This window comes from Entelurus aequoreus, linkage group LG06 (assembly GCF_033978785.1).
Source record: "Entelurus aequoreus isolate RoL-2023_Sb linkage group LG06, RoL_Eaeq_v1.1, whole genome shotgun sequence".
Classification (NCBI taxonomy): Eukaryota; Metazoa; Chordata; class Actinopteri; order Syngnathiformes; family Syngnathidae; genus Entelurus; species Entelurus aequoreus.
This window is the reverse complement of record NC_084736.1, coordinates 23,156,075-23,168,629: the sequence shown is the minus strand read 5'-3', so window position 1 is coordinate 23,168,629 and position 12,555 is coordinate 23,156,075. Positions and strand designations below refer to the sequence as shown.

Sequence of the window (12,555 nt, the reverse complement as noted above, 5' to 3'; positions counted from 1 at the left end):
CTCTCCATCTCAAGGCCCGCCACGTCAATTAATGCGGCCTGTGAAAGCTTTGAGGTAATATGCCTCAAAGTACTTCATTTTTTAGTACATAATGTATTCATTCTCTTCAGTTTGACAGAAAAAAAACATGTATTGCATATCTTTTAAACTGGAATATTAAATGCAAAAAATATACATTTCAGGCTTTTTGTTGGTTAACATATCTGCTTGACTTCATAGCAAGTCATCAAAATGACAAGTTTGCACTATAAAAACTGCCGCCTATTTGCCACAATTTTACCATAAAAAAACATGGTACAGTAAGCATTTACAGTAAGATGCTGTAAAACTGTCAATTTTATGGTCAAATTGTGACTGGACTGCCAGTTCATCCATCTTCTTCCGCTTATCCCAAGTTGTGTCGCGGGGGCAGCAGCCTAAGTAGAGACCACATCTGGTTTCTCCCCAAGGACTGACAGCTTTTTACTGCAAGATCTAGGTTTTTTTTTTTTACAAAAAACAAAAAACAAATGCACAGGCAATTGTAAAATATGTGAATTTCTTTACGTTTCTATTCACAAATGATTCACAGGGCAGCCATGACTGCCATGTGGCCCTCAAAGCCACGTGTCTACTTCATTGCACAATTCATATTGAGGCACAAAGTGCATGACCTTTCCTCGAGCGCCACCTGCCGATATTAAACCTCCTGCGGAAGAAGTGAAACTATAATAAATATGACAAAAACAACAAACATGGAGGTGGTCCAATTGTAGTTTAATATCATTTAAAAAAATCCTACAATCCATGAACTAATTAGAAAAATCACATTTATTTTTGGAAAGCGCATCATTTTCTAGTCATAACCTTAAGTGAATTAAATTATATATATATTTATTTATATATTGAAATGTCTGTCACATTTTAATACCTCTAAATCAGGTTTTTCAAACTCCTATTCATTGTGGGCCACGACTGGCCTCACTGGGCCGTATGGAAAAGTGAAACCATATAAATGTACAATCGCTTATTGGTATTATTACATAACTGATTATCAAGATTGCAAACTTGCTGATGACAAACCATCCTTAATACCCGCCGCATTCAACTTGGAATAACTTGTTTGCATCAAATTAAATGAAGGGTAAATTTAGTTGCATGCGCTACAAATTTTGCAAGAAAGGTGAGGTGCATTATTTCTAGGCCACATTAATTGATACAGGAGGCTATTTTAAATGTTGCAGTGAACCACATTACATGACGCAGCAGGTCACATTAATAGATGCGGTGGGCCATTTTAAATGATGCAGTAAGCCTTATTAGTTGATGTGGCGGGCCATCTTAAATGACGCAGTGTGTCACATAAAATGATACGATGGGCCACAGTAATTGATACAGCGGGCCACTTTAAATGATGCAGCAGGTCACAATAAAAGATGCAGCAGGTCACTTAATTGACGCGGTGGGCCATTTTAAATGATGCAGCGTGTCACATAAAATGATACAACGGGCCACGGTAATTGATACAGCGAGCCAATTTAAATGATGCAGCAAGTCACTTAATTGATGTGGCGGGCCATTTTAAATGATGCAGCATGTCACATAAAATAATACAGCGGGTCACGATAAATGACGCAGCGGGTCACATAAAATGATACAGCGGGTCACGTTAATTAATACGGCAGGCCATTGTTAAATGACGCAGTTGGCCACTTTGAATGATGCAGCGGGTCACATTAAATGACGCAGCGGGTCACTTAATTGATGTGTTGGGCCACTTTAAATGACGCAGCGTGTCACATAAAAAAGGCCACAGTAATTCATGCGGCGGGCTATTTTAAATGACGCATTGGGCCACTTCAAGTAATACAGCGGGTCACGTTAATAGATACTGCGGGTCATTTTAAATGACGCAGCGGGTAACATAAAATGATACAGCGGGTCACGTTAATTAATACGGCAGGCTATTTTAAATGACGCAGCTGGCCACTTTGAATGATGCAGCGGGTCACATTAAATGATGCAGCGGGTCACTTAATTGATGCGGTGGGCCATTTTAAATAACGCAGCGTGTCACATAAAATGATACAGTAATTGATGCAGCGGGCCACTTTAAATTATGCATTGGGCCACTTGAAATAATACAGCGGGTCACTTTAATAGATACTGCGGGTCATTTTAAATGACGCAGCGGGTCACATAAAATGATACAGCGGGTCACATGAATTAATACGGCAGGCCATTTTAAATGATGCAGCTGGCCACTTTGAATAATGCAGCGGGTCACTTTGAATGACGCAGCAGGTCACATTAAATGGTACGGTGGGCCACGGTAATTACTGCGGGAGGCTATTTTAAAGCAGCGGGTCACGTTAAATGATACGGCAGGTCACAGTAATTGGGCCATTTTAAATGACGCAGCGTGCCACGTTAAAGGATACGGCATGTCACAGCATTTGACACGGCGGGCCATTTTAAATGACGCAGCAGGTCACAATTAATGATGCAGAGGGCCACAATAATTGACGCAGAGGGTCACATTAAATGATACAACAGACCACGTTAATTAACAGGGTGGGCCATCATAGATGACGTAGCGGGCCACTTTAAATGACCCAGGTGTGGCCACCGGGCATTGAGTTTGACACCTGTGCTCTGAATCAAGTTGAAGTGATTCTGTTGCGTGAGTAAAACTTTTTGTCCTGCATTAATGAAGTACATACTGTATGTCTAAACATATATCCGTTTCTTACTGTGGTTCTTTTCAAAATTTGCTTTCACAATCCGAGCCCAACAAGTCAACACGTTATTTTATCTTCAAGGCTTTGAAATGCAACAGTTGTTGTTTGCATTGTTTTTTAAAGAGCCACCAAATATAACACAAGCAGTACCGAGCCTCACCACAGAGGACAGCAACGCGCCAAGTCTGCTGTAATTTCACAGAGAAGAAGAAGTGGCAGATTGATGAATCTTACACAATTTCATTTGGAATTTCCTCCAGACCGGTGAGTTGATATATATATTTTTATGAATAGATACTGCCAAATATACTTTGTATAGAAGTCTGAAGTATTACTTCTACCAATACTCAGCCTTGACCATAAATACTTCAGTGTCTTAATGACACTTTGGGAGAGTCAGCACTGCATTTACTATCATGAAAACAGACGATTCATCACACACACACACACACACACACACACACACACACACACACACACACACACACACACACACACACACACACACACACACACACACACACACACACACACACACACACACACACACACACACACACACACACACACACACACACACACGTGTGAGATTAAAGCTGCTTTAAATCACCTTTTTAAACCATGTTTATAAAAAAACAAAATATTTTCCTGTATTTGTTACAATTACAAGTAAAATATCTTGCACAGGCGTTTCCTTTTTAATGTTTTATAGACAGGAGGACTAAAAAACAAATATTTTGCATAATGTGTGTGAATACTGTAGGTGGGGAGGATCCCTGGCTAAATTAGGGCCCGAGAATCTTCTCTGGAGGGCCCCTCATTACAAAAAAATGTCACAATTTATATACCGTATTTCCTTGAATAGCCGCCGGGGCACCAATTAATTTAAAACCTCTTCTCACTCCTGCGCTTACCAAAAGCATGCGGGATGGGCAAGCATGCGCTAATTATTTTAAAAACTCTTCTCACTCTGGCGCTTACCTTATCATGAAAAGCACATTTAATAAAAAAAACGTTATTATGGTCTTACCTTTACTTATAAATTATGTCCATGTGCACCTGCTTCTGATCAAAGGCAGTCTTCCTTATCTTTCTTCAGTTTTAAAAGTCTCTGGAGATATTCCTTTAATTATTACCTCCTGCTTCGATTGAAAGTCCAGTTTAGAAAACTGTTTTATTTTAGATATGTAATCCTCCATGGTAAAAGTGTAAGCAAACAATCGCTACTCACGCTTGCTGCTTGTTGTCTTCTTCTGCAGCACCGGTCTTCTGCAGTACTGGTAGTCACAAGAAGGATCACTAGCACCCTCTACCACCAAGAGGCGGGAGTCATTTAATGACTCATATTTGACCCGGCGGAAGTGGCAAGCATGCGCTAATTATTTTGGGAAACGAGTTTGACCCGGCTGTAATTCTAGGCAGGCGAATACTATATTCCCGGCGGCAATTCAAGGAAATACGGTATGTAAAAAGTTTTTTTTTAAATATTTTCTTTAAATCAAAGTGTGATGCATGTTTTGTACTATAACAAATATTCTGTTCAGTAATATATATTTTTTAATGCAAAATAAAATAGCGCACCACAGGGGACAGTGGCCATGTCAAAGGGAAAGTTGCCACAGTGACAGAGCAGGAAGGGGTTTGGAATATGTTATGTTATGTTATGTAAAACAGCGTGTATCATCATCCAGGGACGGCGTGGCGAAGTTGGGAGAGTGGCCGTGTCAGCAATCTGAGGGTTGCTGGTTCAATCCCCACCTTCTACCATCCTAGTCACGTCCGTTGTGTCCTTGAGCAAGACACTTCACCCTTGCTCCTGATGGGCCCGGTTAGCGTCGTGCATGGCAGCTCCCGCCATCAGTGTGTGAATGTGTGTGTGTGAATGGGTGAATGTGGAAAATAGTGTCAAAGCGCTTTGAGTTCCTTAAAAAGGTAGAAAAGCGCTATACAAGTACAACCCATTTACCATTTACCATTTACCATCCTGTCAGTTAGAACCGCTAAGAGGGCGCGGTCGCCATGATGGAGCACGATGGAAGCTTCTTCTTAACGGTGACATACAGTAGCTTTAATCGTGATTATTAACATTTGCAATAACTTCACAGCACTATTTAAAACATGCAACAACGTGTTCTTATCCTCTAATGCAGGGGTGTCCAAAGTGCGGGCCGGGGGACATTTTCATTTTTTTTACGACCAGCGGCACATTCTAAAAATATAACTTAAAAAACCCCCAAAACAAAACACAAAAACGTGGAATAAAAGGGCAAACAGGTGAAATGTAACAAGGAAAAGTTGTGGTGTTAACTCTAATAACACAATCACTCTTTAAAACTTGTATTGCTCAAAAAATAATATTAATAAATCAAAATCAATGTTGTTTTAAATTATTGACCTATTCAAGACTCTAATTACTTTACATCAAATACTCCACTTTTGTGGAAAATATTGAATATTTTGTGTTTTTGTCATAAAAAAAACATTGTTATTAAAACATTTTTAACACTTTTGTGAGTGGGACCCTTTTGGATACCCAATAATTTTAGTGGGGTTTTATCCCTTGAAAACTGTCTTTGCTCAAAAAGTAACAATTAATAAAATCAATGGTGTTATGAATTATTGACCTATTTAAGGCTCCAAAATTCCACTTTAAAAAAATTTGAGAGCAAAATATTACATATTTTGTGTTTTTGTCATAAAACTGTCATTCCTCAAAAAATAAAAATTAATAAAATCAATGTTGTTATGAATTATTGACCTATTTGAGGCTCCAAATGACTTCACATTAAATATTACACTTTTAAAAATATTTTACATATATATATATATATATATATATATATATATATATATATATATATATATATATATATATATATATATATATATATATATATATATATATATATATATATATATATGTTATAAAAAAAACAGTCATAAAACAAAAAATACATAAAATTAAAAAAAAACATTTTCGACTGAATTTGATTTAAGGGTTGAAAGTAAAAAGTACAACTTTAGAAATTATTTTTAACACTTTTATGAGTGGGACCTTTTTGGATAACCAATCATTTTAGTGTTTTTTTTTTTTTTTGCTCAAAAAATAATAAAATAATAATGAATAAAATCAATGTTGTTATGAATTATTGATATATTCAAGGCTCCAAATGACTTCCCATTAAATATTACACTTTAAATATTTTAGAGGGAAAATATTGCATATTTTGTGTTTTTTCATAGAAAACAGGGTTTTCTTTGACAAAAAGGGCATAAAACATGAACTTTTTTTTTTTTTTTTTACTTAAATCGACAGATAGACCTAAAGTTGATCTAGAGATTTAAGCGTGTAAAAAGGATAATAAAAAAAACAAAAAAACTTGAGGAGAGCCCAAAAGGTTAACAAATGTATATATTGTAGTGGTTTTGAAAGTGAGAAATATCAAAATGGCCGCCGCATGCTTACATTTTTGAGTGTTCGGCCCTTAGTGGAAAAAGTTTGGACACCCCTGGTGTAGTTGGCCGAGTGAGGATTGTGTGTCTACTCGTCAGGAGGGCAGTCGTTCACCTCCTCGCAAGCCTCCGGCGGGGTGCTACTGGCGGGGGGAGAAGGTGAGCGAGGCTCCTCCTCCGGGATCTCCAGCGAGTTCTCCACGATGGCGCTCCTGCGGCTGATGCTCCCTCCCATCAGCCCCAAGCTCCTCATGGCTCCTCCTCCGCCGCTGCTGCCTCCGCCGCTGCTGCCTCCGTGAGGACTGGCGCCGCTAAAACCCGCCTCCCCGCCGCGCCTAGAGCAACCCACAATCAGGAGGAGGAGGAGGAGCGTCAGACAATGTTTTCGACGCCATCAGCGCTTGTTGCTACCTCAGTTTCCCCTTCAGCGACGTCACCTCCCGGCTGAGGGCGTCGTTGGCCTCGGCCGCCTCGTCCAGCTCCCTCTGCAGCTTCCTGCGGGCGGCGACCACGCGCTGAGCCTCTTCCTCCGCCTCCTCCAGCTGATGCTTCAGCTGCTTGACGCGCACGCTGCTTTTTTCAGCCTGCGGGCGGGACAAGTCCGTCTAGGCCGTGTTCCGCTCGCGCACCTGGTGGCGGTCACCTCACCTGGTCTTTGTACTGCTGCGCCTGCTTCCTCTCGTCCTCCATCTGCAGCATCACGTCCTTCAGCTTCTTCTCCTTCTGACGCAGATTCTTGCCGGCCGCCTGACGCTCTCTGCACACATCGTCATGGCGCTGTCAGGAAACAGGAAGTGATGGCGTTGACCCGCATGCTCCTGACCTGCTCTCCGTCTCCAACTGCTCCTCCGCCTCCTTCAGCTTGTTCTCCAAGGTGGTGACGGAGGTCTTGAGCTTGGAGCGTCCCTGACCCTCCATCTCCTGCACCTTGGCCTTCAGCTCGCGGTTCTGCTTCTCCAGCTGCTGCCTGGACGCCTCCTTGCTCTGCGACGCCGACTTCTCCGCCACCAGCTCCGCCCCCAGCTGCTCCACCTGCATACGTAGCCAAGGTGTGAAGGTGTGAGGTGTACTTGAGGAGCGTGGCGTGGACGCACCAACTGCTGGCTCTTCCTCAGACGCTCATTCAGGCTCTCGCTGTTGGTCTGCTCTTCCTCCAGTTCCTCCTCCAGCTGGCGGATCTTTGCGTCCAGACGACGTTTCTCGTCAGACATCATGTTCCTGAGCGCGGGAGTTCAGATGCTCACTGAGCTGAAGTCTCGCAGCCAAGACCGTTTGACGTTTGGGTTGAACTTGTTAGGTGTCGGACTCACTTTCCAGAGGAGTTACTGGCCAGTTCCTCGGCCAGCTCGTCTCGCTCCGCCTCCATCTGCTTTCGAGCTCGCTCAGCCGCCGCCAGCATCTAAGGAACCAAACAGGAAGTCACATTTGACTGGAATTAAAAGGGAGGCATGATGAATTTCAGATCACGCCCAAACTGTGGGGGGCCAGCACACTCGCCTCTCATGTAAAAGGGTAAAGAAACCACCTGGGATATATTGGTGCCGTGACCCGGATGAGAGTGAGTGTATTTGTGGCCAGCCAGTGTTGGTTACTACCTGACTACTTCAAGAGTGTGCTGGCTGCCGAGTCAACCAACTCTGTGTTTTAGCTCGGTGGTCAGCACACTCGCCTCTCATCTAAAAGGGTAAAGGAACCACCTGGGTTACATTGGTGCCGTGACCCCGATGAGAGTGAGTGTAATCGAGGCCAGACAGTTTACGTAACTCCCTTACAACTTCAAGAGTGTGCTGGCTGCCGAGTTAACCAACTTGGGCTTTTAGCTCGGTGGTCAGCACACTGGCCTCTCATCTAAAAGGGTAAAGGAACCACCTGGGTTACATTGGTGCCATGACCCGGATGAGAGTGTGTGTAATCGGGGCCAGCCAGTGTTGGTTACTACCTGACGACTTCAAGAGTGTGCTGGCTGCCGAGTTAACCAGCTCTGTGTTTTAGCTCGGTGGTCAGCACACTCGCCTCTCATGTAAAAGTGTAAAGAAACCACCTGGGATATATTGGTGCCGTGACCCGGATGAGAGTGAGTGTATTTGTGGCCAGCCAGTGTTGGTTACTACCTGACGACTTCAAGAGTGTGCTCGCTGCCGAGTTAACCAGCTCTGTGTTTTAGCTCGGTGGTCAGTACACTCTCCTCTCATGTAAAAGGGTAAAGAAACCACCTGGGATATATTGGTGCCGTGACCCGGATGAGAGTGAGTGTATTTGTGGCCAGCCAGTGTTGGTTACTACCTGACTACTTCAAGAGTGTGCTGGCTGCCGAGTTAACCAACTTGGGCTTTTAGCTCGGTGGTCAGCACACTGGCCTCTCATCTAAAAGGGTAAAGAAACTACCTGGGTTACATTGGTGCCGTGACCCGGATGAGAGTGAGTGTATTTGTGGCCAGCCAGTGTTGGTTACTACCTGACTACTTCAAGAGTGTGCTGGCTGCCGAGTTAACCAACTCGGTGTTTTAGCTCGGTGGTCAGCACACTCGCCTCTCATCTAAAAGGGTAAAGAAACCACCTGGGATATATTGGTGCCGTGACCCGGATGAGAGTGAGTGTATTTGTGGCCAGCCAGTGTTGGTTACTACCTGACTACTTCAAGAGTGTGCTGGCTGCCGAGTTAACCAACTTGGGCTTTTAGCTCGGTGGTCAGCACACTGGCCTCTCATCTAAAAGGGTAAAGAAACTACCTGGGTTACATTGGTGCCGTGACCCGGATAAGAGTGAGTGTATTTGTGGCCAGCCAGTGTTGGTTACTACCTGACTACTTCAAGAGTGTGCTGGCTGCCGAGTCAACCAACTCGGTGTTTTAGCTCGGTGGTCAGCACACTCGCCTCTCATCTAAAAGGGTAAAGGAACCACCTGGGTTACATTGGTGCCGTGACCCCGATGAGAGTGAGTGTAATCGAGGCCAGACAGTTTACGTTACTCCCTTACAACTTCAAGAGTGTGCTGGCTGCCGAGTTAACCAACTTGGGCTTTTAGCTCGGTGGTCAGCACACTGGCCTCTCATCTAAAAGGGTAAAGGAACCACCTGGGTTACATTGGTGCCATGACCCGGATGAGAGTGTGTGTAATCGGGGCCAGCCAGTGTTGGTTACTACCTGACGACTTCAAGAGTGTGCTGGCTGCCGAGTTAACCAGCTCGGTGTTTTAGCTCGGTGGTCAGCACACTCGCCTCTCATGTAAAAGTGTAAAGAAACCACCTGGGATATATTGGTGCCGTGACCCGGAGGAGAGTGAGTGTATTTGTGGCCAGCCAGTGTTGGTTACTACCTGACGACTTCAAGAGTGTGCTCGCTGCCGAGTTAACCAGCTCTGTGTTTTAGCTCGGTGGTCAGCACACTCGCCTCTCATGTAAAAGAGTAAAGAAACCACCTGGGATATATTGGTGCCGTGACCCGGATGAGAGTGAGTGTATTTGTGGCCAGCCAGTGTTGGTTACTACCTGACTACTTCAAGAGTGTGCTGGCTGCCGAGTTAACCAACTTGGGCTTTTAGCTCGGTGGTCAGCACACTGGCCTCTCATCTAAAAGGGTAAAGAAACTACCTGGGTTACATTGGTGCCGTGACCCGGATGAGAGTGAGTGTATTTGTGGCCAGCCAGTGTTGGTTACTACCTGACTACTTCAAGAGTGTGCTGGCTGCAGAGTCAACCAACTCGGTGTTTTAGCTCGGTGGTCAGCACACTTGCCTCTCATCTAAAAGGGTAAAGGAACCACCTGGGATATATTGGTGCCGTGACCCGGATGAGAGTGAGTGTATTTGTGGCCAGCCAGTGTTGGTTACTACCTGACAACTTCAAGAGTGTGCTGGCTGCCGAGTTAACCAACTTGGGCTTTTAGCTTGGTGGTCAGCACACTAGCCTCTCATCTAAAAGGGTAAAGAAACTACCTGGGTTACATTGGTGCCGTGACCCGGATGAGGGTGAGTGTATTTGTGGCCAGCCAGTGTTGGTTACTACCTGACTACTTCAAGAGTGTGCTGGCTGCCGAGTTAACCAGCTCGGTGTTTTAGCTCGGTGGTCAGCACACTCGCCTCTCATGTAAAAGTGTAAAGAAACCACCTGGGATATATTGGTGCCGTGACCCGGAGGAGAGTTAGTGTATTTGTGGCCAGCCAGTGTTGGTTACTACCTGACGACTTGAAGAGTGTGCTCGCTGCCGAGTTAACCAGCTCTGTGTTTTAGCTCGGTGGTCAGCACACTCGCCTCTCATGTAAAAGAGTAAAGAAACCACCTGGGATATATTGGTGCCGTGACCCGGATGAGAGTGAGTGTATTTGTGGCCAGCCAGTGTTGGTTACTACCTGACTACTTCAAGAGTGTGCTGGCTGCCGAGTTAACCAACTTGGGCTTTTAGCTCGGTGGTCAGCACACTGGCCTCTCATCTAAAAGGGTAAAGAAACTACCTGGGTTACATTGGTGCCGTGACCCGGATGAGAGTGAGTGTATTTGTGGCCAGCCAGTGTTGGTTACTACCTGACTACTTCAAGAGTGTGCTGGCTGCAGAGTCAACCAACTCGGTGTTTTAGCTCGGTGGTCAGCACACTTGCCTCTCATCTAAAAGGGTAAAGGAACCACCTGGGTTACATTGGTGCCGTGACCCCGATGAGAGTGAGTGTAATCGAGGCCAGACAGTTTACGTTACTCCCTTACAACTTCAAGAGTGTGCTGGCTGCCGAGTTAACCAACTTGGGCTTTTAGCTCGGTGGTCAGCACACTGGCCTCTCATCTAAAAGGGTAAAGGAACCACCTGGGTTACATTGGTGCCATGACCCGGATGAGAGTGTGTGTAATCGGGGCCAGCCAGTGTTGGTTACTACCTGACGACTTCAAGAGTGTGCTGGCTGCCGAGTTAACCAGCTCGGTGTTTTAGCTCGGTGGTCAGCACACTCGCCTCTCATGTAAAAGTGTAAAGAAACCACCTGGGATATATTGGTGCCGTGACCCGGATGAGAGTGAGTGTATTTGTGGCCAGCCAGTGTTGGTTACTACCTGACGACTTCAAGAGTGTGCTCGCTGCCGAGTTAACCAGCTCTGTGTTTTAGCTCGGTGGTCAGCACACTCGCCTCTCATGTAAAAGGGTAAAGAAACCACCTGGGATATATTGGTGCCGTGACCCGGATGAGAGTGAGTGTATTTGTGGCCAGCCAGTGTTGGTTACTACCTGACTACTTCAAGAGTGTGCTGGCTGCCGAGTTAACCAACTTGGGCTTTTAGCTCGGTGGTCAGCACACTGGCCTCTCATCTAAAAGGGTAAAGAAACTACCTGGGTTACATTGGTGCCGTGACCCGGATGAGAGTGAGTGTATTTGTGGCCAGCCAATGTTGGTTACTACCTGACTACTTCAAGAGTGTGCTGGCGGTCGAGTTCACCAACTCGGTGTTTTAGCTCGGTGGTCAGCACACTCGCCTCTCATCTAAAAGGGTAAAGAAACCACCTGGGATATATTGGTGCCGTGACCCGGATGAGAGTGAGTGTATTTGTGGCCAGCCAGTGTTGGTTACTACCTGACAACTTCAAGAGTGTGCTGGCTGCCGAGTTAACCAACTTGGGCTTTTAGCTTGGTGGTCAGCACACTAGCCTCTCATCTAAAAGGGTAAAGAAACTACCTGGGTTACATTGGTGCCGTGACCCGGATGAGGGTGAGTGTATTTGTGGCCAGCCAGTGTTGGTTACTACCTGACTACTTCAAGAGTGTGCTGGCTGCCGAGTTAATTAACTCTGGCTTTTAGCTCGGTGGTCAGCACACTGGCCTCTCATCTAAAAGGGTAAAGGAACCACCTGAGTTACATTGGTGCCGTGACCCCGATGAGAGTGAGTGTAATCGAGGCCAGACAGTTTACGTTACTCTCTTACAACTTCAAGAGTGCGTTGGCTGCCAAGTTAACCAGCTTGGGCTTTTAGCTCGGTGGTCAGCACACTCGACTCCCATGTAAAGGGGTAAAAGCACCACCTAGGTTACAGTGGTGCCGTGACCCGCATGAGAGTGAGTGTAATCGGGGCCAACCAGTATACGTTACACCCTGACAACTTCAAGAGTGTGCTGGCTGCCTTGTTAGACATATAGGGATTTTAGCTCGGTGGTCAGCACACTCTTGAAGTCGTTGGATGGTAAAAATAGTAAATAGTAAAAATAGTAAAAATGTCATTTTTGTAAATTTGTTATTGATTTTTTTTTTCCTATGAATTTGTTTGAGTACAAAAACATAAATCCAAATTTAATCAAAAAAGTGTTATAATTGTTTCACATAAATAAGCAAAAAGTGTGAAAAATGTCTTTAATCCCAAAACGCCAAACGTATCATAAGTGATACATACGTGTAATTTGTTTCCTAAAA

The 12,555-nt window shown here is 44.7% G+C and overlaps 1 protein-coding gene across 5 annotated transcripts in view; it reads right to left on the bottom strand.

The window, feature by feature from the left end:
* Positions 1–5,687: 5,687 nt before the first annotated feature.
* LOC133652000 (myosin-11-like) overlaps positions 5,688–12,555 on the bottom strand; it is a 44,570-nt gene continuing 37,702 nt past the window's right edge. For all 5 annotated transcript variants that reach the window (XM_062050301.1, XM_062050303.1, XM_062050302.1 and 2 more), the window contains 6 exons: positions 7,484–7,572; positions 7,268–7,391; positions 6,997–7,205; positions 6,822–6,930; positions 6,585–6,757; positions 5,688–6,508 (listed from right to left, as the gene is read on the bottom strand). In XM_062050301.1, the coding sequence (XP_061906285.1) occupies positions 6,262–6,508; positions 6,585–6,757; positions 6,822–6,930; positions 6,997–7,205; positions 7,268–7,391; positions 7,484–7,572 (951 nt within the window). In that variant the 3' untranslated portion in view covers positions 5,688–6,261. The remainder of the gene's footprint in view (positions 6,509–6,584; positions 6,758–6,821; positions 6,931–6,996; positions 7,206–7,267; positions 7,392–7,483; positions 7,573–12,555) is intronic.